This window comes from Argiope bruennichi, chromosome 1, assembly GCF_947563725.1.
Source record: "Argiope bruennichi chromosome 1, qqArgBrue1.1, whole genome shotgun sequence".
NCBI lineage: Eukaryota > Metazoa > Arthropoda > Arachnida > Araneae > Araneidae > Argiope > Argiope bruennichi.
This window is the reverse complement of record NC_079151.1, coordinates 146,502,030-146,527,387: the sequence shown is the minus strand read 5'-3', so window position 1 is coordinate 146,527,387 and position 25,358 is coordinate 146,502,030. Positions and strand designations below refer to the sequence as shown.

The 25,358-nt window shown below is 28.4% G+C and overlaps 1 protein-coding gene across 1 annotated transcript in view; it reads left to right on the top strand.

Annotated features, from left to right (window-relative positions):
* Positions 1 to 419: 419 nt before the first annotated feature.
* The window catches only part of LOC129964146 (cadherin-87A-like), a 70,661-nt gene continuing 45,722 nt past the window's right edge, over positions 420 to 25,358 (top strand). The window contains exons 1-6 of the mRNA XM_056078852.1: positions 420 to 591; positions 17,527 to 17,612; positions 18,372 to 18,449; positions 22,187 to 22,320; positions 23,543 to 23,611; positions 24,594 to 24,683. Of these exons, the coding sequence (XP_055934827.1) occupies positions 17,576 to 17,612; positions 18,372 to 18,449; positions 22,187 to 22,320; positions 23,543 to 23,611; positions 24,594 to 24,683 (408 nt within the window). The 5' untranslated portion in view covers positions 420 to 591; positions 17,527 to 17,575. The remainder of the gene's footprint in view (positions 592 to 17,526; positions 17,613 to 18,371; positions 18,450 to 22,186; positions 22,321 to 23,542; positions 23,612 to 24,593; positions 24,684 to 25,358) is intronic.

Sequence of the window (25,358 nt, the reverse complement as noted above, 5' to 3'; positions counted from 1 at the left end):
TTCGAATGTGACAACATTAAACCATATGTAATACTTACTTTATAAGTACATTTTTTAATCTGTGTTTAATCAATCAATCAAATCAAAATTATACTCATTTAAAAATGTATGAGTAGTTATTTTATTTGGCTTTTTAATAAATGTTTGAAGTCGTATAAAATAACTATGCAAAATTCGAACAGTAAATTTATTTTGGAGCTTAAAAATATTTGTGAATTTCAAAGAACCCCTAATACAGTAATATGCAAAGATCCCGGTAATGAAGCGCCCTCTTGCTAACATAATATATAAAGTGTGAATAAATAAGAGCGAGGCAACAAGGTACCTGTTGCAAAGAAGGCTTCAACTAGCTTCCACTTCCCCCAAACCGGTTTACCTTTTTGTACGACACCCCTTCGAAGACTGAGGCCACGTCTTGGCGAACAAGGAATCGCCCTACTCGCAGTGCTGCAGGTCTGTTGCTGTCGAAAGATCGCTCGCTGTGTGTCTTTCGTTCCAAAGTGTCATAATCGTCCTCATCTGACAGAGAAAATGGATACATAATGTGTTTGTTGAGATTCAAAGAGAGTAAGAAAGGAATGTAGTTAACAGGTGAGTGTTCATTTTGGATCTAGCAAACAATATTCATATTAGTAAGAAAAGTCTTCGGTGAGGGAGGTGTTTTTTATAAATAACATGACATCAGCTTCTAGAATTAAATCAAAATAGTTTCAGAATTTTCCGATAAGAGTCAAAATGTAATATGGTGATATCTATCATCAATATAATTTTCAAATGCTGCATAAATATTTCATTTGGGAATAAGAACATTCCTTTTTTATTTGTTTTTTATTTTTTTTACAAATGAAATGTGAGATGTCTTTTTTTTTTGCATTCCGAATCGAAACATTAATTTTTTGAAGTGCTCTTGAAGGAATTATGAACATTTTGAAATGTTGAAAATGATTTTTCATGCTACTATTTGAAGAGTTAAATGTATAAATCTTTTTAATCAGCCATACAACACATAGTATTTTAACAGACTAATTTAAACAAGTAGGCATATTCGCCGAATATTAAAAGGAAATTCATAAAATACGTTAATAATTTGCATTTCACGCTTTCTGTTACACATGCCTAGTTGCTTATTTAAGGTTTATGCAGGTGTTACATTTTACAAATATAATGCTGGTATATGCTTTTTTAAAAGTATTTTCCTACGTTTCTCTTGTTTGTCATTTTTCTTTTCCAATCTTAATTGTAATATTGTTCTTCGAAAACTGCAAAAATCTTTCTCCAGTATTTTGTTATAAGATGAAATCACTTATCATTAAATATATACAAAATTAAGATTTTTTTTTCTGGTTTTTTTTTTTTTTTTTTTTTTTTTTGCATTTGCATTTGCATTTGTCCTTTCCGTGCATTCTGTCAATATCTGCTTCAAAGTAAAATCAGTTTTTAGTCTCTTTACATATCAGGAATGTACCAAACATATTATTATCTTTACAAATTATTTTGTTCTAAATAATGCTGAAATCATTCATAAAATTACTTCATTACTTCATCTTTATGTTTCGTTATCATTTAAATACTAAAAGTAATAATTTTCTAAAATTATTTACAAAAAAAGTAAATAAAGTAGTTCACCTTTACGTCAAACAATTTAGGATTGTTAATAATTTATTTATTGATTTCTGCAGCCAAAGTTTAATGCAGATTTAATTTTCTACAATTTATAAAAGTTTTGCATGGAAGTGCATGGAAACTAAATTTAATATATTCTAATGATTTGGATTTTTCAACAAATTTATATTCATTTATAATTAATTAATAAATATGATTTTCTAACGCAAAAAAATATAAATGATTAGTGAGGAATTTTTTTTTATCAAATTTTTGAGTGGAAAAGTTAAAACAAATGATAAACACAGAGCGTTTGCTTAATATAGTTAAATTCAGCCAAAATTAATTGTCTATGTTTAAAAATGGTATCTCATCAATTTTATTATTTCAACTTCAAAAGTGTTTAAACATCAGCTTTTTTTTCAGTGTGCTTCAATTTGAAGGCAGCAATTAAAATTTCAAGATTTGAAAATGACAAAGATAATTTTATTGTATCATTATAAAATCATTTCATTATTTGAAATATTAATAATTGAATTATAATGATTAATAATAATAATTGTAATAATAATATACTAATAATTTTATTGGTAGAAAAATGACCATTGCATTATTCTATCGTTTCATAAATTTTGCCAACTTTAATTTTTATTTTTAAAACTTTGAGAGCAATGAGAAACGAAATCAATTTCATCGTCTTGGAAGATTCAAAATCTCAGATTTTTCCAAGTAGCTTCTGTCAAAGGTACATTTGAGATTTTAATAAGTCTAAAGTATATAACGTACTTACTCTATATCTTTACCTTAATCGACGGAAAATTTGTCACTTTGTTTTCTACTCAGATAAAAATTTATAGTTAAATCATATTTATTAAATAGACTTTTAAATCCTGTAACTCAATATTTGGTGAAATTAAAATACTGAGCTAGTTTCACATCTTGAACAGCAGAGGGGTTAAAAATTCAATAAGCAGAACAGAAATGAGTCGAGTTACCCAGCAGCGCATGCTAGAATCTAGACTAATGAATTCACTTGCCTTTTCACCCAGAGTTATAGTTCATTGTCTTCGTATTCTCAGGAAACATCAAATAATAGTAAAAAAACGAAAAGCATAAAGAAAATTCCAACGTCCAAATGGATTTCCATACTCATGAAATCGTCTTTTCCTGAATCTCTGCGTCACGCTTTACAGACGACAAATTCGGAGCTTTCAAGGTGAAATTTGTGAACTTGAACGTTTAAATTTTGAATAATAAAGGATTTGTCGCCAATCTTCTTTAGAAATTTTTTGATGTCGGATGCGTAATCTACATCTGAAGTAATGGTCCGTTCTTTTCTTAAAAAGATGATGCGATTATGGAAATATTTTGCACGGTACGTTTTAGACTTAAAAGCTTTGCAATATGAAAAGTTATGCGGCTATGTTGTACTTCCGCCGTGGAATATGCCCTCAAGTAAATATTTCATAAACATACGACATAAATATTTCATAAACATTCTATGTAGTCCTTTTATCTCTCATGATAAAATCTTATCTCATACTGAATACATATGATATTCGTTAATGGAGCTCATACTGAAGAAGTTCATACTAGGTCATATATTTCTAATTTAAAAAAATAGAACAAATTAAATATTACTTTGCATGATATCTTATTTTAAATTTTTTTGGTGGTCTTCGTTCAATATTACATAACATTTCTATTTCTTCTTCAGGAAATGCTAGTTTGTAAATTTTAATGCATGTTTTTAAAGTTAAAATACTTTTATTAGTATTCTTATATTGTTAATTTTCAGTGTCAAAAAGTCTGGGAAAAAAAGATCATTAGATATTTAGGGATGGCAATATCGCGACATCTGTTTAAGAAGATTTGATCTCAAACAAAACTTAAATAAAGCAAAATAAACCATACGACTGAATAAATTAGAATTCAAAAATTTCAACACGAATTTAAACACAGCAAAAAAATTAAATTAGGCCTGCTCACAATTAATAGCAATCACATAAAATTAATATAATTTATTGATAAGATATAAAAAAAGTATAAAAAAAGAAAATATGCATTTATAGAAAATTTAACATAAAGATAAACATGATTAAGTAACATAAATTAACTGATGCTAAGTAGTTTGTAGTTCATGTTCAAGAAATTAAAACATTAAAAGAGTGATAGCTTTGAGATCAGCTTTCACATTTCCCTATTTATTTCTAAAAACTAATATTTATATTTCCATTTATTTCAGATAATAATTTTATAATCTTGACGCATTAGTAAATTTATAAAAAATAAAAATTTGAATTGTTTCTTTTTTTTTTTAGTTTATAAAATTTTAAAAAAAAACTCCTTTGATAATTTTACAGAATTAATGAACTAAAATTAAACACAGCTTCCTAAGACTTCAAAATATTTTATTTAAAAAAAAAAACATCTTATTTAGAAGAGCATTAGCAGTTCAGTTACTATATGAGGAAATATTTTAATATATAAATCACATCATAGGAAATATATGATTTGATAATATTTACGAATATTAATTAAAGTATTCATTCAAGAAACTTAAATCATCAGCTTAATAAAAATATTTCCTCCATTTTTCAAATAAAGAATCATAAAATTCTTTTTTTAAAGCATCGTTTCGATGACTAAGTCCTTTTTATAAAATTTTCATATATTAGTTTTTGAATAAAATTGGATGGAACAATTTTTCAGAAAGCTGGATATGACAAATAAAAAATAAACTAAGGAAAAAACAAAAATAAAATAAAAAATGAAATCTACTATTGCACATTTCAAGTTATCGTGTGAGAACATTATTATTTTTTGAGTTATTATTTGTCTTAATTTATTTAAGTCATTAACCGGTTTAAACCGATTTGAAACAATCGAGGCTCCTCTCTCTCTCTCTCTCTCTCTCTTTCTATATATATATATATATATATATATATATATATATATATCCATCGTTTTTCTAAATATCGACGCGTGTGTAATCTGATAGTCTCATGATTGTTTCAAAACGGTTTAAACTGCTTAATGACTTAAATTAATTAAGACAATTCGTAAGAATTCGGAGAATATATAATTTGGAAATTGAGTTGTAACTTTAGTTGGCGATAAATCGCCAAATGTGACAACCTTCTGCATTATTTTCTAATCACCTCATTTTAATTAGTTGAAATTATCCCTGAACCAACAATTAAACCAATTTGAATTAAAACTACATAATTATTTAAATACTGAATAATCAAATTATTTGTCTAAGGCGTGACTTTAAAAACTTAACAGATTTCAAATAAAAACAAATTAATCAAAATATTTTTATTAATAATATTTGTTATTTGAAAAAATTAATGAATGACTATGATTTGCATATCTAAAGGGCTTGCACATAAAATTTCCTAATAGCAAATTAAGAGATTTCAAGCGTTATCGAAATCATACTTCTATAGAGAAACCTTCTTCGAGCCAAATAACAGAATATGAATCCAATTATCTAAATTAACTTCTTTCATTTTCAGCAGCTGAATTATTATCACACTTTTTTCGAGTAGTTTGCCCTAAGCGGATATAAATTTCAATTCTAGATTTTTAATTTCAACTTGATACATTTTGGAAAAGATGGATAGTTTAGTTTAGTTCAGTTATATTAACGTACCGTTTTAAAGCAACACTGCAGCTACTTTGGGATGGACCTGGTCAGATGTCGAGGACGACACATGAGCACCCCCTCTCCAAACTTTCTCACCATACCAGTGGGCTTAGAAAAAATGGAACTTTTCTGTCATTCATCACTCTGCATCCCTTTTCTGTTGTTTAAGCGCAAAATAACTTCTTTTTTTTCATACCAAAATAGATCAGTTAACTAAGAGTTTAAGCTAGATTGCATCGAAAAAACAGACTTTTTTTTTTATTGCCCACTTCTTCTGTATCTTGCGCTAAATTTTAAAACTATTTCTTATTTATTTCTGGACATTGTTTCCTTTCTTTTCTCTCTTTCATTTAGCTTATTTCATGTTTTGTAAAGATAGAATTTAATTATCGATTTTATAATCAATTTTTGATGTGCTAAAGATTTGAAATTTTGTGTATTTGTACATTCTCGCTTCTGGTACAATATTTTAAATTCGATTAATACATTTCAATCGATAAACTAAAAATTTAATTTATTAAAAAATTTAATCGATTTATTTAACTAAAATTTTATTTTAGCGAGTTGAGCTACATATATAGGCCTCAAAATAAAAATGAATTATAAATTAAGATTCTTGAATTATTAAGTATTAGAAAAAAATGAATAATTAAAATGCAAAAAATTATTCTTTTGAGTACGGCAATAAAAGTATCGAATAAAAGTGCTTTTGAATGAGATTCTTTAATTAAATTTTTTTGTAAATAAAATTTAATGTTAATAACTAATCTAATTATTAGCATATTACATTTATATTGATTATAATGAAGTTTCGAGTAACTTATTCTGTTTTTGTATAAAAATATGCTTTGTTCACAAAAATATTCACTTTGTAAGATATTCGCAATGATATAAAATATTCACTTTGTAAGATATTCACAATGATATAAAATACTTCCTTTGTAAAATATTCATAATCTACTTATTATTTTTGTAAGAAAATCTCTATTATTAAAAAGATATTCATCGACAATGTTTTTCCACTTTAATATACATGCTTGATAATCAAGAGATTTATTTTTGTCACAGTTGCAAGTGAGAGATGGCAGAAATTATACATAAATGAGTCATTTGTCAATAATTTTTCGAAAATAAAATAAAATGTGGAACTATTAACTTCGTGGAATTGTATATACAAGCAATACTATCGGCAAAAAATTTAACTATTCATTTGAATGCTTGCGATTCGTCACGGGCAAGTACTTAACCTTCACGCTCTTTTGACAGACAGGACGTCTAACCGGCATGTCTCCGAAAGTCCTTGTCATTTAGTTACATATCCTTTAGGATAGATAATTTGCAAATGCTGACTAATTATATTTTATATTACATAATATTGGTACATTAAAATAACATTTACATTTTATATTGATCATAATCACAATAAGTAAATGATTTATCTGGAAAAAATAGATAAATTTACATTTCTATTTTATTATAAAAATAACTGGTTCAGCAAGAAAAGATAGGTGTCTTGTAAGTTTTATACCAATTATATTTTATATTAAGCATATAATTACTGGGAAACATTTAACTTTCATTCTCATTTGTCCGACATATCTCCGAAGGTCCAGGTATTTAGTTACAGTTCCTTAAGGGCAGATTATTTGTAAAATTTGACTAATTATGTTGTGTATTGCGTATAATTTGTGTATTAAATTAACATTTATATTTTATATTGATTATAATGCACAATACGTAACTGATTAATCTGGAAAAGAATAGGTAAATTTACATTTCTCTTTTTATTGCAAAAATAAGTTGTCTAATTAGAAAGGATAGACGTCTTGTGAGTTTCATACTAATTATATTTTATATTAAGCTTATAATTGCGGACAAGCATCTAACCTTCATACTAATTTAGCCGACATGTCTTCGAAGGTCCATGACATTTAGTTACAGATCGTTAAGGATAGATAATTTGTAAACTGTGACTACTCATATTGTATACTACATATTATTTGGGCATTAAAATAACATTTACATTTTATATTAATTATTATATACAATACATTGCAAATTAATTTGGAAAGAATAGGCAAGTTAACATTTTATACTCATTGTATTTTATTGTAAACATAGCTTGCTCAGTTAAAAAAGGATAGATGTCTTGTAAGTTTCATATTAACTATATTTTATATTATACATATAATTGCATGCTATACAAGTTCTTTGAAAAATAACTTATAAGTCTTTCATTTATGTGTATTTCTTGTATTTTATAATTCCCTTTATTTTAGATAATATAATAGATTTAATGGGATTAGACAGATAATTTCACATATTTAATCATTAACGCTTATTGTATCCAAAATAAAGAAAGCCGACCAATCCAAAGCTGATACTTGGGTAGAAATATTATATATATATATATATATATATATATATATATATATATATATATATATATATATATATATATATATGGTATAAGATAATTAGTTTTTACTTAATATTTATTTAAATAACTAATTGATTGCATTCTCACGAGTTCCACAAAACTGCACTTTTCTCTTATTTCTTAACCGACTATAAGACATTTCGTCTTGTAGCTTACAGTGAAGCGCTGATGATATGCTCGACTTGCAAGTTATAGAACTGTTAAATTAAAAGAAACTTCAACTGCTTGTATTGTATAAGATACAATACAAGCAGTATTGTGTAAGATATGTATTGTATAAGATAATTAGTCTTAATAAAATGTTTATTTTGAATAATAAATTGATTACAATATCAAGAATTCCACTAAACTGCATTTCTTACGCATTTATTATCTTATTATTTCGTCCTATAGTTTATAGTGAAGCGCTATGATATAACGCCTTGTAAGTTACAGAACTGTTAAATTAAAAGAAACTTCAACTGTTTATTATTAGAAGAAGTTGTGAATTAATTTCACGAAATATATCGCAAAAACCGAAGTTTCAAAAGGTACCTGCTATCCATTAATATTCCATGTTATTTTTTGTTATTTTTTATATTAATTGGATACTGTGTTAAAAGTAAATATTGATGAAATATTCCGTTCTCATCAGTGCTAAGGTGCTTAAAAAATGTGATCCCAAAGTAATCGCTCATTAATATCCTTCTCCTTTTATTTTTCCCTTTGCAACCAGGAAGAAAACGCATTTTGACAGGCAACCCATTACCAAAACGGAAGTCTTACACTTGGTTGTTCGTATATCCTTCGAAAGTACTTTTCTTTTCAGGGTGGCATTAAGGCGATGCTTCGGTTTCAATAGGCTTTTCAGACTTTCATCCAGTGTTCTTTCACCCGATGGTCGAAGTGAAGACAATGCACTTAGATCTATTGTTTCGCAAGGCTGAACAAGAAGGTCAACTGAGAAAATTCTTTAAAACACAAACACTTCCATTCGTTTATTCACATGGGCCAAATATGCACTGATAACCTCTCAATCAACAACTAAATTTATTGTTAAATATGAATTTTTAAAAAAATATTTTCTGGGGATTAACCTTACGGTTATGATTAAGAATGTTCATTTGTTTTAGAATTCGTGTTAGTCATCAATTGTGGAATGCAAATACTTGCAAAATTAATAGCGATACGGCGCAGAAGAAAAATAATAAATTTTGTCATTTGTTAATTGTAAAAAACAGTAGCTGTTTAAAATCCTTTAAGTTAATAACCTTTTAATTGACTTCCCCATGCTTCATATTTGCTTCGAATTATCGTTTTTTTTAAGCTTATAAACAAAAATACAATTTTATTGATGTTATAAATCGCAGTGAAAAGAATAGCGCAGCAACTGTAAAATCGCAGGTAAACCAAATAATGTAGCAATTGAGAGCACGGAACTTACATTATTTTGTCATTCCTGGAATACACTCAAAAACAAAAATTTCTGAGAAAAAAATAACAGATTTAGATAAGAAATAACAATTTTTATATGAAGTGATGGGGGAGGGGAGGAAAGAATTGACAATGAGCATTTTTAGTGATTCTTAAGGAAAAAATTAAGTTGTGTAGTTAATACTTCTGAAAACAATGTAAACTTTACTGTGATTTTTTTCATGCTATGTTTTATATAGTGTAGGATAGCTTGTGGTAAAAAAGTATATTCATCATGAATAACACCTTGAAGTTCTTAGACAACTAGGTGTGGCTGCAGTAATTTAATGAGACATTTTAGTGCGTCCATCATATGCTGTATTGGATTTAAATTCGTAGAATATGATGGCCACTCCCTCCATAGATTTCTTTTTATCTTCTGATAATCTAGTACAATGCGTTGAGAACGCATTATCAATGGTTGCGAAAAAGTTATAGGCAGTTACATAGCCAACAACTTAATATGACTGCATGTTGATTGCATTCCCACTGGATGTTGGCATCTTTCAAGAAGAAAACTTATTAATCGAGAGAATTCTTTTCCTGTTTATGGCACTTCTATTACGATAATCTAAGTTCTAATTCACACGGCATATTTCTCGATAAGACCAGTATTGTTGTATGGCTCCTAAATTTGTGTGTAGGGGGTGGGGAGTAGCACTTTCGCCCAAAACAGTAAGAAGTCGCAAGTTTTTCAAAATAAACATCTGATGAAGATTCCCTGGTAGGTCAAAAGGAAAATACTTCATGATAATCTCTAAAGTCAGCTTATTTCGGAATTTATCAAACGAACATCAATTAATTTCTTCCAAAAATTACCCCAGATTCGTAACGAGTTACTTCAAATGCCAGCATATGATCCGGCTCAGCTCGAGAAAAAGACCTAGGGCTGCAATCGACAACTCTTATATTAGTTTTCCGTCTGTAAAAAGACTAAGAATTTACAAACTCTGTTATCAATCTGGCGGATTAAAATCGCTCAAAAACTATTCCTGTTTCGGCCTTAGATAGCTAAAATGAGCTAAAAGCATGAAATTTCTGGATTTTTTTTCAAAAATAACTAATCAAAATAGTTAAATCTATCCCCTTAGTAAAATGCACTTGCAACGTCTCTTTCCCCCATAAATAATCAAAATATTATTTTTTATTAATAATTATATAGAAATACTAATCTAACAATTCTACCAAATTTCATGACGTTATATGCTTGTCCAACCTACTACTCGTCCAATCAATTAAATTTAATCTTTCCCTAAACTTACAAATTATAATAACTATTCCAAATTATGATGTGGAGAGGCTGGTGACCATTTTATCACACCGCGGAACTCCGAAACGTCACGATGTTACCGTTGCCGGCATAGTTTGCATTCCGAATTAGAGTGAAGCAAATCATATGTTTTCTGACAAACAACTCTCTTTTTTGTAAACTCTAATTTATGGAATTTAGATTTTACGGTTAATAAGATTAATCGGTTTTTATTAATATAACTGATTAATCACATCGATCAGAACATCTAAGTAGTCGAATTTCTCTAACAGTAATTGTTTTCCATTGCTATCGTCATCAAACGGCTGCCCTAACAGCAGATTATGGGTCATTACGAGCTTCACCTAGTTGGCTGCATACATCTCCAATATCTTTTAACTGTTTTCCATGTTTGTTTGTTTTTTTTAAATTGATTACTTTTAGGTCTTCACAGACATTGACTTAGTATTTGCCTCGCTTCCAATCATCTACCGCCGTTCACATTTTCAAATCTCTTCTCAATGTTTTATCTTCCTCAGGATACATTTTTATTCATTTGGTCGAACAGTCCTTGAAATTAGAATTTGAATTTGCACTCCATATGCTGAAGAACAGTAGCACACATTTGTACATGTCTTTCTAGTTAAGGTGAATTATTTTAGATTACTTTATACCATAGCATTATGAAGTTGATCTACCAGCAAATAGGTTTTACTAAGCTTCAATTATTAGAATTAATAAAAATCACATTCTAATAATTGGTTCTATTTTTTTCCTTGTGAATTTCATGCAGTTTTTATCAAAGCAAATCTTTCTTTTTGAGACAAAAAGAAAACACTTTTCCCTCAAATAGAAGATACCATCTAATTAAAAAACTGAAAATCTAATTTTAAAAATCCAATTTTTTATGATATATGGAATAACAAACATGAAATCAGTTTTATATTCAAACAAATGTTTTTCGTAATGAATGTTTAAATTTAGATTATAATTTACACTTATGTTCTCATATGCATAGTAATATTCATTTCCACAAAAGAAATATATATATATATATATATATATATATATATATATATATATATATATATATATATATATATATATATATATATATATATATATATATATATATATATATATATATATATATATATATATATATATATATATATATATATATATATATATATATATATATATATATATATATATATATATTGGTTATTGGTGGTAGTTTCTCTGTTTTGAAACCAGTGGATTTCAGGAATGAAATTCGATTCCACCGAAGAAACGTCATAATTTTGAGCCCGATGCACTTTGATCCAGCAACGGTGGCCGAGCGTCTTCCCTTTGATCCGATACAGAACATGCGTGTTGATTACGATATCGTCTTCATCAGCTGTTCAAAATTGTTAAGTTTGACCCAAAATAACCCTCTAATTGCATCAAAAATATTAAACCAAATTAAACTTTACCTTGAAACACGATCAATTAGACATTTCTATCTTTTGCTTGCATTATTAACAACCAAAAGGTAATATTAAAAGTTGATCATCTACAATTTTTCTCTAGCATAAATTTTAGCGAAAAATAACTATTCTTTTTTTTTGCGGATGCAAAAAATTACAAAAATGCCTGATAAATGTAACAATCTTACGTCACAAACATAGTATCTACTGTCAACTTTGTAACATAAGGTTATAGTGCATTTTGCTACTATAATGGAAATTCTACCTCATTTTAAATTTTAATTGTTATTTCATGGAAATTCTACATGATTTGAAATTATTCTCCTTGATAAACTTTTCGCAGTAAATTAAAATTTATTGGATATTATTCATTTATATTACATGTTAAAACGTTTTGAAATATATATATATATATATATATATATATATATATACCATACTAGTAAAATTTAATTATTTAATTTCATATTTTTCAGTCCTTATCTTGCTACTCACGAATATTGCAAAGCAAAACAAAAAATAGGATTACCAGAAACACTACGAAATTTTTCACCCTTGAAACGCAAATACGCAGATATATGACACAGCTGATGAATTTTTCAAACCGTGCGAAGGCATTTGATTTTTCTTGTGGAAATCTGTGATTAAAAAGATTCTTTGAACTTAATCTCATCACTCGTTATTAATCAGGAAGTTGAAAAAAGGAACTGCGCTGTTTAAAATGCTATAAAGATCGTATCTAATAAGTACATTCGTTATTGAAATAAGAGGATGAGAGAAAATGATTAAATATTAGGGTTGATTAATCAACCCGAAAAAAACAAAACAAAGTATAATTCAAGAAATATTCCTGATTTGAAAGAAAATCTGTAACTGAAGTTTCATAGAGTTAGAAAACAGATTGTGAAAAATTTCTCCAACATTATAAATTAGGGGGAAATGTTTTGTAAAAATTTTGAAGTAGCTAAATAGTTAAATTATGGTTTTACCTAACCGATACAGTGGTGTCCAAAATTGTGAATATTTTTGAAAATTTTTATGTTTTCTACCTTTGTATGCTTATGAAAAATGCTACGTTTCACAAAATACAAACTCTTACATACCATTTTAAAGAGAATTTAACACTGATTTTAATACAAAAAAAAATTCAAATTGCAATACAAAAAAAGAATTATACTTAGTTTAATCTGAAAAACAAGCACAGTGATGAAGTGGATTATTGTAATTTCTAAATTTTCTGACAAACCACTGTTTTTGTTTTGGGAACCAATCAAATGTTAATAACAGTCAGTAATAATGTTAATTTCTGTCAGTTTAAGAACAATCAGGAGAATATTATCTCAATTCTATCAAAAAAGCCTTATTTCAATATAAAGCAGCGCATAAAAAGATTATAGTGGGCAAAGGAACACATTCATTGGACTTGCGATCAATGGTCACAAGTTATATGGAGTGATGAAGCTAAGTTATTGTTATTGGGTAGAGATGGGCGAAAATAGGTAAGACATAGGCGAAGAGCTACGTTCTGACTGCATTCGGGCAACTATGAAGAACTCAGTGTTATGATATGTTATTGGCCGCTTTCATGTAATCGATAAGACACTAAATGCAAGAAAATACACTGACACTATTCTAGCGTCAAAACTTATACCTTCCAGCAGTGATCTCTCTTTTTTTTTTTTTTTCCTTCAACAGATTTTCAAAAGCGTCCACAATTTTGGCCACCCCTGTATATATTTTTATATAATGTATCTCATTAGAGTAGAAATTATTTTTATGTAATATATTATATTATAAAATAAGGAATTTAATTTCTATTTTTAAAACCCGTCTAATCTCGGTTTCTTGAGTTAAAAAAGTTTTGGGGGAAAACTTTTCAAAAAACAATGTCAGTTTCAAGAAAATAGTCAAAATTCTTTTTTCAATGCTTTATTTATAGAAAAATGAATGAAATATCTTGTAATTTTTGTAAATATATACATCAGCATACTTGTTTCGCCATGCAACATCTTAGATCCATAATATTTTAATCGACAATTATGCCTTTCGAAACCCGTCTTCTATCAAAAATTTTTCAAATTAACTGGCTGGAATGTAGAAAATTTTCCTAACAAATCTTTCCTTTAACGGATTGCAATAGAAAATTGCACTTCGATTACTTCTCTAAAATTTGATGCAACGTAAAAAATTATTTTCTGAAAATTAACCTAAGACAGGCTTTGATGTTAACATTGTTAATACTTTCCCCCTTTCACTATAAAGACTATTTTACGATCATGCAGACGCTGGCTAATCGACAGTCAATGGGTACTAAGTACAAAAAATATTTTGGCCTATTATTACCTTGCTGGTTCTGATCACTGATTATGACTGAGCTTTATTGGCTAATAAATAAAGAGAGTTTGATTAAATACTGCTAATATATAAATTTCTGTTATTATATTTCTCAGTGCTTTTTTATTGTTAGCTGATCACAGTTCAAGCAATGCATATTTTCAATTCGAAATCCTTAGCCATTGCACATCCCCCCCCCCCCCCAGGAGGAGAAACAGAAAAATGTGTTCCAAGTTCAACTCGTGCATTATTCGGTTCATCGAGAGAGGTTGGGGCAACCGCAAATTGACTCATCTGCGACAAAAACCGATTTCAGCCGAAGAACGGGCTAATCCAGTCGCTGTGAATGGCGGTGGTGGTCACGGGAAGAGTGGAAGAAGGTCATCTATGACCCGAATAGTAAAACGTCGTAGAAATGCGGAAGGAATTCCGCAGACAAAAACAGATCTGCGGTCATCTTCAGAACTCACCTAATTATTACGGGATGGAACCATTAGAAATCTTTGTTTTTCAAGATATACAGGCTTGTTTTCAAATGAAAGGTCGGTGCTTGAAAACACTCGTTTTTTTGATCACCTCCAGGAATCTTCTTTTGATAAGTCGATTCATTTATCAATTTCAGTTTAAGTGACTTGTTTTGTTGACGCTTTCTTCCTTTTATTGGTTTTTTTTAATGAACAAGGGTGCTTGTCAATATTTTAAATGACGTCACTTTGCGTAAAAAAAAAAAAAAAAATTCTTGAATAGGGAAGTCAATTCTGGTTAACATAGAAATACTGTGAAAACATCCGGCAACGCAACGTCGTGATGTTTAGGAGTTCTGCGAGGTGACAAAGTGGCTACGAACACCTCCACTTCATCATTTGGAATAGTTATTATAATTTATAAGTTTAGGGAAATATTAAATTTAATTGAAAAACTAGTTTAGACGAGAGCATAATGCTCTAACGTCATGAAATTTGGTAGAATTGGTAGATTAATATTTTTATGATATAATTAGTAATATAAAATAATATTTTGATTGTTTATGGGGGAAAGAGAACTTAAATAGAATTACGTTGCATGGGCACTATGGGGACTGAATTAACTATTTTGATTAGTTATTTTCGAAAAATGCCAGAAATTTCCCGCCTGTAGCCCGTCATAGCTATCTAAGGCCGAAACAGGAATAATTTTGTGAGATTTTTATCCACCAGTTTGGTAACAGAGTTAGTGAATTATCAGTCTTTTTACGAAGAGAAAAGTTATGTAGAAATTTTTGATTGCAGCCCTTGGTCTTTTTCTAGAGCTGAGCACAGCCGGATCATATGTTGGCATCTGAAGTAACTCGTTACGAGTTACTGGGGTAATTTTTCGAAGAACTTAATGGATATTCTTTTGATAAATTCCGAAACTGGTTCAATTTGCAGATCATCATGAAGTATTTTTCTTCTGACGTATTAGGGGGCATTAACAACCTTCATCAGATGTTTATTTTGAAAAACGTGCAATTTATTAAGATTCTGGGCAGAAGTCCCCCACACCCCACCCACCCACAATTTAGGAGCCATACATCAACACTGGTCTTAAAATAGCTTTGTAAAGAAGAAGCTTGAACCTAATCGAGAGCTTACACCATGGAGCAGTTAAACTGTTAACACTCATAATTGTATACTGTGAAAACTTCCGTAGTATATATAGATATGTTTGTATGTTCCAGGTTGCACTCTTTGAATATCTTTTTAAATCAACCTGGAATTGCAATTTCGTAGTTCAAAATATTTTAAATTAATCTTCAGAATTATTTTGGATGTTTAAAAATCACATAATTTAATATTATTAGGAAATATACACAACACTTGCTCTTCGCTGGACTGATCCAACTATTCGACGTTGAACATTTCCATGATTCTGTACATGACTAATATCTGCTTGAGTCTGCTGACCTTTTGTAGCACCCGGAGACGGGAAAACAAGGTCCTGAAACAATCAGGCATATCTCGTTTCCTATTGGCTCTATCATCGAAATTCTAGAAGATTCCAGTATCATCTATTTTGTCATCAAATGTGCCAAATTTGTAGCCAAGCTCTAAGGTCATTGATTCGGCATCCGATCACCATTCAATAGAGCTGATCGTAAAACGGTCTTTCCAGTAATTGAACTAACCATGCTGAGAAGCAACAATACAGATTTGTAACAATATATTTATATATAAAGACATTCTATATATAAAAAAACATGTGAAATGAAAAAAATTAAAATGGCGCAATTCGAAGAAACAATTAAACATTCCTATTCATACCCTCAATTTTTTAACGAAGGGGTGTTACGGCAGGCCTTCATTAGTAGTCAGTCACCTTAGTATAAAGGATTGAGAAATTACAACCAGTTGAAGGTGAATACTAATGACAAACAATGCCATTAAAGAAAAAGTGCCACTTTAATGACAGTAGCAAAATGTTCGGAACAGTCAGAATGGAATATCAAATATATGCAGTTGAACAGAAATATATATTCCACGAACTTCTAGGTTAAATGCTGAGAAGCTATATAATATTTTCTACTTATATTATAACGTGTTTCTCTCTCACAAGTCCTTTTTATCAGCGAATGGTGGTACAACCTAAGTGTTTGCAACGTAGATTTTAGCACCTTAATAATTATGTAAATTGATTGTCTTGATAATGTGAACTATTCACAGAATACGAGATTTTATATCATGCTTTCATAAGAGACTTTTCAGAGTCATTTAAAGCTTCAATTTCATGGATTACGAAAATGCTTACTCTGAATAAAGGTATTAATTAAAAGTTTGTCCATAAGTTGGTTATGTTCTTCTAGGTGAGTTGTGTCTGCCATAAAATATAAGTTTTTTAGGAAGTCACATAAATACAAGTAGTTTTTTTCCTAAATTGAATCTAAAATAAGCAAGACAGTTATTATTGACATGTTTTAGAACGGAAAGTTTAAGGAAACATTTGTTAGTGTAAAATATTTTTTTTTCTTCAAGAATCCTGGAAAAAATATTTTTATTAATTAAAGATCTCAGAAGTCAGAGACTGCATGAAGATTTATCGTAACAATGTTTGAAAATTAATAAAGTTTTATGTTACAAAGTATTATAGATATGTTAAAACATACAGGTAAAACAGTTCTCTCGAAATATTTAGAATTTTTTTCACAGTCCCATTGTCTCAAATTATCATTTTTTATTCACATGGGTGTTTCATTCTTGTATACTCCTAACATAGGCTATTAATTGTATTTTCATTTAATTTTTAATGATATGTAAAAAACGTAATAGAATATTAATTTCTTAATAATTGAGAATGTTATCTCTTTCAGGAACAAATCAATTGACAAATGGTAGCTACAAATATATATAATAATTGAAATGCGCACCTTCTTTCTAGTACTGCTGGGCAGTATTGGTAAGTAAAGCGGTTTTTTTTTTTTTTTTTTTTGCCAAAATTATCTTCTCGATGTAATTAATTTTAATACAGCAATAAGATTAAATGAAGATCTGAAAGGGGGGAAACAATTTCTAAAAAGTAATATTTGTTCTATATCCGATATTTTAACACATTTGAAAAAGAATGATTTGAAACATTTGAGCTGGGGATTACTCCAACCAGATCGAAAACTAATATTTATGTAATTAACTAATTTATGTAAAACTAATGACTGCAATTAACTACAGTAACTACACTGAAATGATTACTGACAGTCTATAAGTTAAATTTTGAAAACATGAAGTTTATTTTTTTTTTGACATATTTGTTAAAACTTTGCTTGAGAATACTTTTTACACAAAATAAACATGAATAGAAAAGGATTAATAAATATAATATAAAAAATTAGAAATTTTTTTGTCAAAAAGCGTTTAACAAAAGCCATGATAAAGCTTATTCATAGTGAAATTATTAGAACAGTCATAATAAAACAACTATTTTGTATTTTAGTTTGTTCATAAATGATGTCATATCTTATAGGAGTAGGAATTTTCATTGATCACTCCTTAGCGACTTTTTTATAAAAATTTATTCTTAATTTTTTTTTAATTGAAGGATTCACAAAAATAATTCTTAAGCAAATCTTCCGAATGTTTAAAAAATTCTATTTTTTTTTATTCGTCATTCTTTATTGTTTTTCAGAGTACCCAACATCTTGAAATGTTCTTTCTTTTTCAGCCTATGTGTCTTGTAACAGCCCGCCTATATTCTTGAGGAATATAGATTTAGCTGTAATTAAAGAAAATACTCCCGTAGGTAAGTAGAACGATTCAAGTTTTTTTTCCATCACCTCTTCGCACGAGAAGTCCGAAAACTATCATCAAACATAAGACCAATCATGTCATCTCAGTTGTGAAAAATTTATATTATGTACTAGCTCAAAAACTAAATTATAAAAATTTATATGTGACTTTGTTTTTAAATATTAGGAAAATGCAATACAAAAATCTAAATTTTCTTAGACTTTTTAAACGAAATACAGTACACTCCCGAGAATCCGGCCTAATGTGGCGGAGAGTAGGCCGGACAGGCCGGTGTTCTATGAACTTATTTCTTTGCGCACCAATATCAGAAGACAAAATTTTTATTCCAAAATTCACGATTATAATGCGTATTTTCTCACTTCTTATTGAATACTAAGCCCTCCATTTATCTAAATATGAAAGCAGACGAGGCCGGTGAATCATAGAAGCAGCTGCCGGTATTTTGTCGAGTTAAACAGAAGGCTCTGTACTGGTAGTTTATGCGTGCTTATATACTGCACAGCACGTTTCAAGAATTTATAAGAGAAAAAGTAAGTAAGGATATAAACTGTTTACATTTTAACATAAACGTAAACAAAACATTCACGGCCTAATTAAGAATATTGACTCAAACATTTTATTTTTTTATTATTAAATGATTAAAAGGTATGAAAAGGTAACCTTAAGATAAGAATCAAAATTTATAGTTTTAAGTTTTTGAAAAGATACTTAATGGATCACTGCTTCTGCATTTTAGCACGTAGCAGAAGCCCGTTTCCAATGCCTTGTAATGTTACCAATGCAATGTCTTGCCTCCCTCATTTAATTACGATGAAAGAAAACTAGGCCGGATGATATGGAAGCCGGATAGTCACGAACATGATACTTGGGAGCTTACTGTTACACAAGCAGCATTTTTAAATGCTTTTAAAAGTATTAATAGAAAAGAATGTTTGAAAATGGACCAGAAAGTTGAAGAAAAGCTCTTAAACAAATGCCCCAAGGCTACTCAAATATCGAATTAACATGCTTCAGGAACCACTTTATTGGAAATGGTTTCATTGAAGACTTTGATCTTAAATGGTATATATTAAATAAAATTAATAAAGAAATATTGCATTGTCTGATAATTAGCGTGGTCAATCATAACTTTAACATAAGATTTTCTCATGTAATTAGATCATCAAAGTAAATACTACATTTGTATAATAAGGTATGTAATAAGGTATTTCCCATCGCTGGCGATGTCACGGTAAATTGTTTCACCATCTTTGTTATACAAAGGAACTGAAATTCAGTTTACTTGTATTATAATTTCCCTTCTTATTGTTTGAAGTGTCCCCCCCCCGCCATTGCTTTATAAAAAATGAATTCTATAGTGAGAGGAGAAAATGAATTCTCCAGTATAAGAACATTACCCAATCAAAATCGTAAACGCAGTCAGGGATAAAAACAATCTTGTATATGCATTCAATACAAAAAATTTATTCTACGCTGGTGTCGTATATATGTAAATATATATCAGACACATAAATAATATTTGCTTTCATTTTCATGCAACTGAATACGTTGCTCTAAAAAGTAAGAATAAATTAAAAATCTCTTTACTGTTATATATCTTATTAGAAACGAAAACAACTCGATACACTATTTCCTCATGCTAATTTTTTTGTCGTTTCTTTTATTGCTTTAAAGTATTATTTTATTGTTGAGATATTATTCCAAACGATTTAGGAATGAAAAAATTCCATTCTTTCACGTGAAGGATTGTGAATATGCTAATGACCAGACTCTATTTACATGATTAACCTATTTCAATTGCTGAGAACAATCCAGAGATTTTTTTTTCATTCTTTAAAAAGAAAAAAAAAAGGAGATATTTATTTATTTCGAAATCGAACATTTTATCTCATTTTTAGCTTAGGAAAGTTTTTTTTAGAGATTATATTTCTTGCCAAATGTGGAAACGGGAATACATCTTATTATTACAACAACAAGTAAGCTCGTTGAAGCTTAAATTGGTATTAAATTGATTCTGAAGAAACCTTGTAGATTTTCAACTCTCTCATAATTCAGAATCCTCTAAAATGTTCTCTTCTTTCCTGATCTAAATTCCACTTTTTTTTTGTTTAAGTATTTGTAACACGCGTTCTAAAATATATACTATGTCTCGAATTCTCCCATTCCGAGCGAAGGGATAAAAATCAAAGAATGATATATATATATATATATATATATATATATATATATATATATATATATATATATATATATATATATATATATATATATATATATATATATATATATATATACACCGGTAGAAGCGGTAGAATTTTTATTTATCAATTTTAAAAATATATAAATCCCTTTTTTTAGTTTAATTTTGAATCATACAAAAGGATTTGATACTTGATTTTTTTTACAACAAGTAGATGATATAAGATGGGCAGAGAGATGTTAATAATCATTTTTAAATATAAAAATTGATTAGAAATTCAAATTTTAAAAAAAATCCATTTGATATCAGTAAAGTCATTGATTTATTAAGATTTTTTCGCATTGAATATTTAATCTGAAATTCATTTTCTTGCTCTACAAATCAAAAAGAATTTCTTCATAAAAAAGAGGCATGGTTTTGAAAGGCATGATGCTTGAGATGGTGTTGAACTTTGAGGACATTTTTAAAATACATATGTTTTTCTGAATTTGGATAACATTTTAAGTTATACTCTACCAAATTCTATTAAAGCCCATTATTTAAATTGCGTGTCATACTTTTTAAAGGAACATATCTTTTTAAAAGAAAAGGGCATAATAACTTTTTTTGCACTCGTGGAATTTTAAGGTTAAACATTTGCGCCTGGGATGGGCAAAACACAATTAATAAATAAATAAGCAATTACGCTTTAATAAAAAAAGGATATATTTATTTTATAATTTTATCAATAACTATACAATATAACTTACAATTTGTAATTATCATTATCGTCAGTTTTAATATTTTTTTTTACATCCGAAGAAATATATGACTATTGCTTTTTTTTACATAAAAGTATTTACGAATTATGTTTGGAAAGGTTAATATGTGATAAATAATCAAATCAGATGGCCCATTTTAAAATCAAATACCACCTTTCATACAAATTCTGTTTTCCCTGGGAATGCCCTGATGTATATGAAATAACTTCCCCCCAAAGGCAGTAATGTACCTTAATGATAAAAATATTGTGAAATACTGTAATAGATTAATTAACCTTTTCTTTAAAATAAGCCATATATCAAAGTTATAATTAGAAACTTTTATTTAAATTGTTTTTGCTAAACAAAAACAATAAAAGCAATCCTAGTAAAAGTATGAAAATCACGTTGATGATGGAAAATATGCTCAAAGATGGTTTTTCATTTTTTTCAAATAATAACTACAAAATATGTGATAATAATAGCAGGTTTCCTAAACTGATGTCTGGTGGTTAGATGAACAACCGCAGCCTATAAGTTGATCTCTTGCACATTATACAATAGAAGAATGAAATTTGGCCCAATGCGAAACTGCTCCAACACCACCTCCGAAACAAAAAAGTGGAGTGCATCAATGTAAAAGTTTTAAAATATTTTTAATGAAATTTTATTTAGCCTTCATATGTTAAAGGCGATTTTATTGAAATAATTTTCACCAAGTTATAATTTTTTTAAGAAAGAAAATAGTTGTTGCACAAGGGAACTTAAAATTTCTTTTCACAATTTTAGGCACAAATTTCTTTAATCTCCTGGGATCAGATCCCGAGAATTCAACGGTAACTTATGGACTGGAAGGAACTGACAGGTTTCAAGTGAACAGTACAACCGGAGCTATTACTGTTGCAGCTCCAATAGATAGAGAAGTATGAATTGTTTTAAGAATTTTTTTTTCTTTCCAAATTTCAAATAAAAATAGTTCTTAGAACACAGATCTTAAAGGGTTTTTTGCTCTTTCAGGAAATAACAATTGTTAGAAATATGTGCACTATTCATCTTTTTCATTATATGTTAACGTGTGATTGGACTTAAATACTTAAGAAAAATATCTGAAATATGCGTAAGCGCTTAAAGAAAAAGGAAAAAGCAAACTATCTTTATCTTCCTCTTAATAGCCCAGTGCATTTGAGTGTCTTTTCTCCATCACTCAGATTAGGGAATGATTTCAGAATAGCAATGCGAGCATCAAAGTCCATTGCAAATCAGTCATCATCTGCTCATACACAAACCTTCTGTAGGAGGTATAACTCGTCGTCGTCAATGAAGGCTGAACCTGTTTTCTTATCTGGTTACTTCTTAGCCTCAAATCTGAGGTTTCTTTCTGAGGGGTGGAAATAGTAGAAAGTAAAATTTATTTGAAAAAATACTTTTATTTTTAGAAAGTAGTTGCAACATCTTTACTAGTACAGAATGCCTATTAGATTCATGTGTCGCTTAAAATCGTTGAACTTAATGTGATAGAAATAATTTGTAAAAAGGATTAAAATGTTTAAGTACATCACTTCTTTTTCCCCTCAAAAAAAAAATTTTTTTTAATTCTTTTAATTTTCGAAAAAAAAAAATTCTTAAAGAATAAAAAGAGAATTCCAGCAAAAAAAAATCATTATTTAGAAATGCCTCAATCATTTAAGATGTCCCTCGTTTCTCAAAAGTAACTTGTTTTGATATCATCGAATTAGATGAAGACTCGCCAACTATCGCCTAACTTTTAAAAAAAATTAGTTTCTGGTCCTTATTGAAGTTCATTAAATCGTTCTCTATATATGCATAAACAAAAATGGATTTCAATTCAGAATAGAAGAAACATGCGATGAACAGACCAATTTACAAATGATTTTAAATTTTAATTTAAGACAAAATTGTTATTTAGGCTTGAATTGCACCACATATTTACTATATACTCTTTAAATGTGTAGTAAATATGTGGTGATTTATTATTTCTAAGTGTCTGTTATAAGTGTCTTACTATTTTACTATTGCTGAAGATAAATATATGATATCTTTCTATTTTTATCCAAGCTTTCAATTGCAAATAAATAATTTTAGTTTCGAATTTAAGTATTAGCTTGTTCATTGGATATTTTACAGGTGAATGACAGTTTGCGATTTTATGTGATATTAGAAGATGTGGTGGGAAATGGACAAGACAACAATGTGGTGCGTTTTTTTTATTGTTATTTCATAAGAAATTAGCCAGTCTGAGTTTAAACACTTTTCAATAAAGTATTCGTCTAATATATTGAAATATTTTGTTTTTAATTCGAATATTTTCACATAGTTAAAAAATGATGTATTTGTCATTGACACAGCTGATCTTCATTGTAATTAAGGAATAAGCTCATTTTTTCTCTGATTCTTTAATTAAAAAAACATTAAAAAAAGTTTTCTAGAGGAAGACTTATTTATTTTAAATACTTACATTCATTTCCGATAAATTTCATATAAAAAATTCCACACTTTTTTGAACTTAAAAAAATGAAAATTGTAATTTTATTAAAATTTAAAGTAAATATAAGACACTGATAAAAGTAATTGATAAAAATAGAAATATTTAAACTTACTGTTTTTTTTTTAATTTTTGCTTTATTTCTTTTAGTTTCAAACATTTTTGTCCCAAACTTTTATTTATTTTTTTAATGTTTTCCAGTATTTCCATTACATTTTAAAAAGCATTTAAGAGTTGACATCTTGTGATAGATATGAAGAAAGAAATTCCATGAAAATCAATAATTCCATAAAACGTTTCGTATGAAAACTGAAGCTTCTGAACTCAGTCATGGAGAACATAGTTATGGGGTATTATTGAGAATAAGCAATTTTCTTTAGTAACGAAGTAACTGGAATTTTTGAATTGACACTTACAAAGATATTAATTTTTATAAGTGACAGTTCATTGTCACTTATGAAAAAAATTCATGAACGATGTATAAATATTTTATTAATTTGCTTCTGAAAGAAATGTCTATATTATTGCAGTTATTTTGGCAACGTCGGAATTACGGTATCTTTCGCTGTAAAAGAACTCTCATCCTTTAGTTTTCATATGTAAAGTAGTAATATTTTCGATATCAAAATAATACTGTTTTTATGAGAGGAAAACGGATTTATTGTAAAATTATAAAATAAATTTTCAATATAGGTGAGAGTGCCTGTTGCAGTAATCATATTAGATGAAAATGATAATGAACCGGTATTCCATGGGACTCCGTACGAGGCAACAGTTTTAGAGGTAAGCTTTTCGAATTTATTTATCATGCGCAAATAAATGAAATGCGATTGAAAACAGTAATGCATATCAGTATACTTTTAGAAAAACTTTAAAAAATACCTTTTTTTAAAAAAAATTAAATGAGATTCAAAGCATCTCAGCATGGTACTGCTTTAGGCTTGACATGTATGTTTTAATTTTATATTTAATTTTTTATTTATATAGAAGCTATAATGCGCAAACAAGATTTTTTAATGTCATAGCATATTGTGTATAAAGGCAACAACCAAAATATAATAATTAATTTCTAATTAAACTTTTAAAATATTATTTACTAGTAAATACCTACTACTACTCAAGAAATAACTTCGTATAAAATTTGATATTCTAAATCCAACACCTAAACGAAACCATAAGTAGGGTATGGAAGGATTTTGCATGAGGCTATTTCAATCACGCGATTTCAAATAGTATCCAACCAATAATTATTATCTTATTAATATTATTTTAAAAAGAATGAATTTTAAAATCCATGTTGGTAGTAGTATTGAGTACTTTCAATATCTCGATAAGTTCAGAAAGTTTAAGTTGGCGAGAGATTTAAAAAGTCTTTTTATTTAGTTTAATATTTCAATAAGGGAATTTCATTGATAGTCCCATAATTAAAAGTTCTCATTTGGTAAAAAAAAATAATCA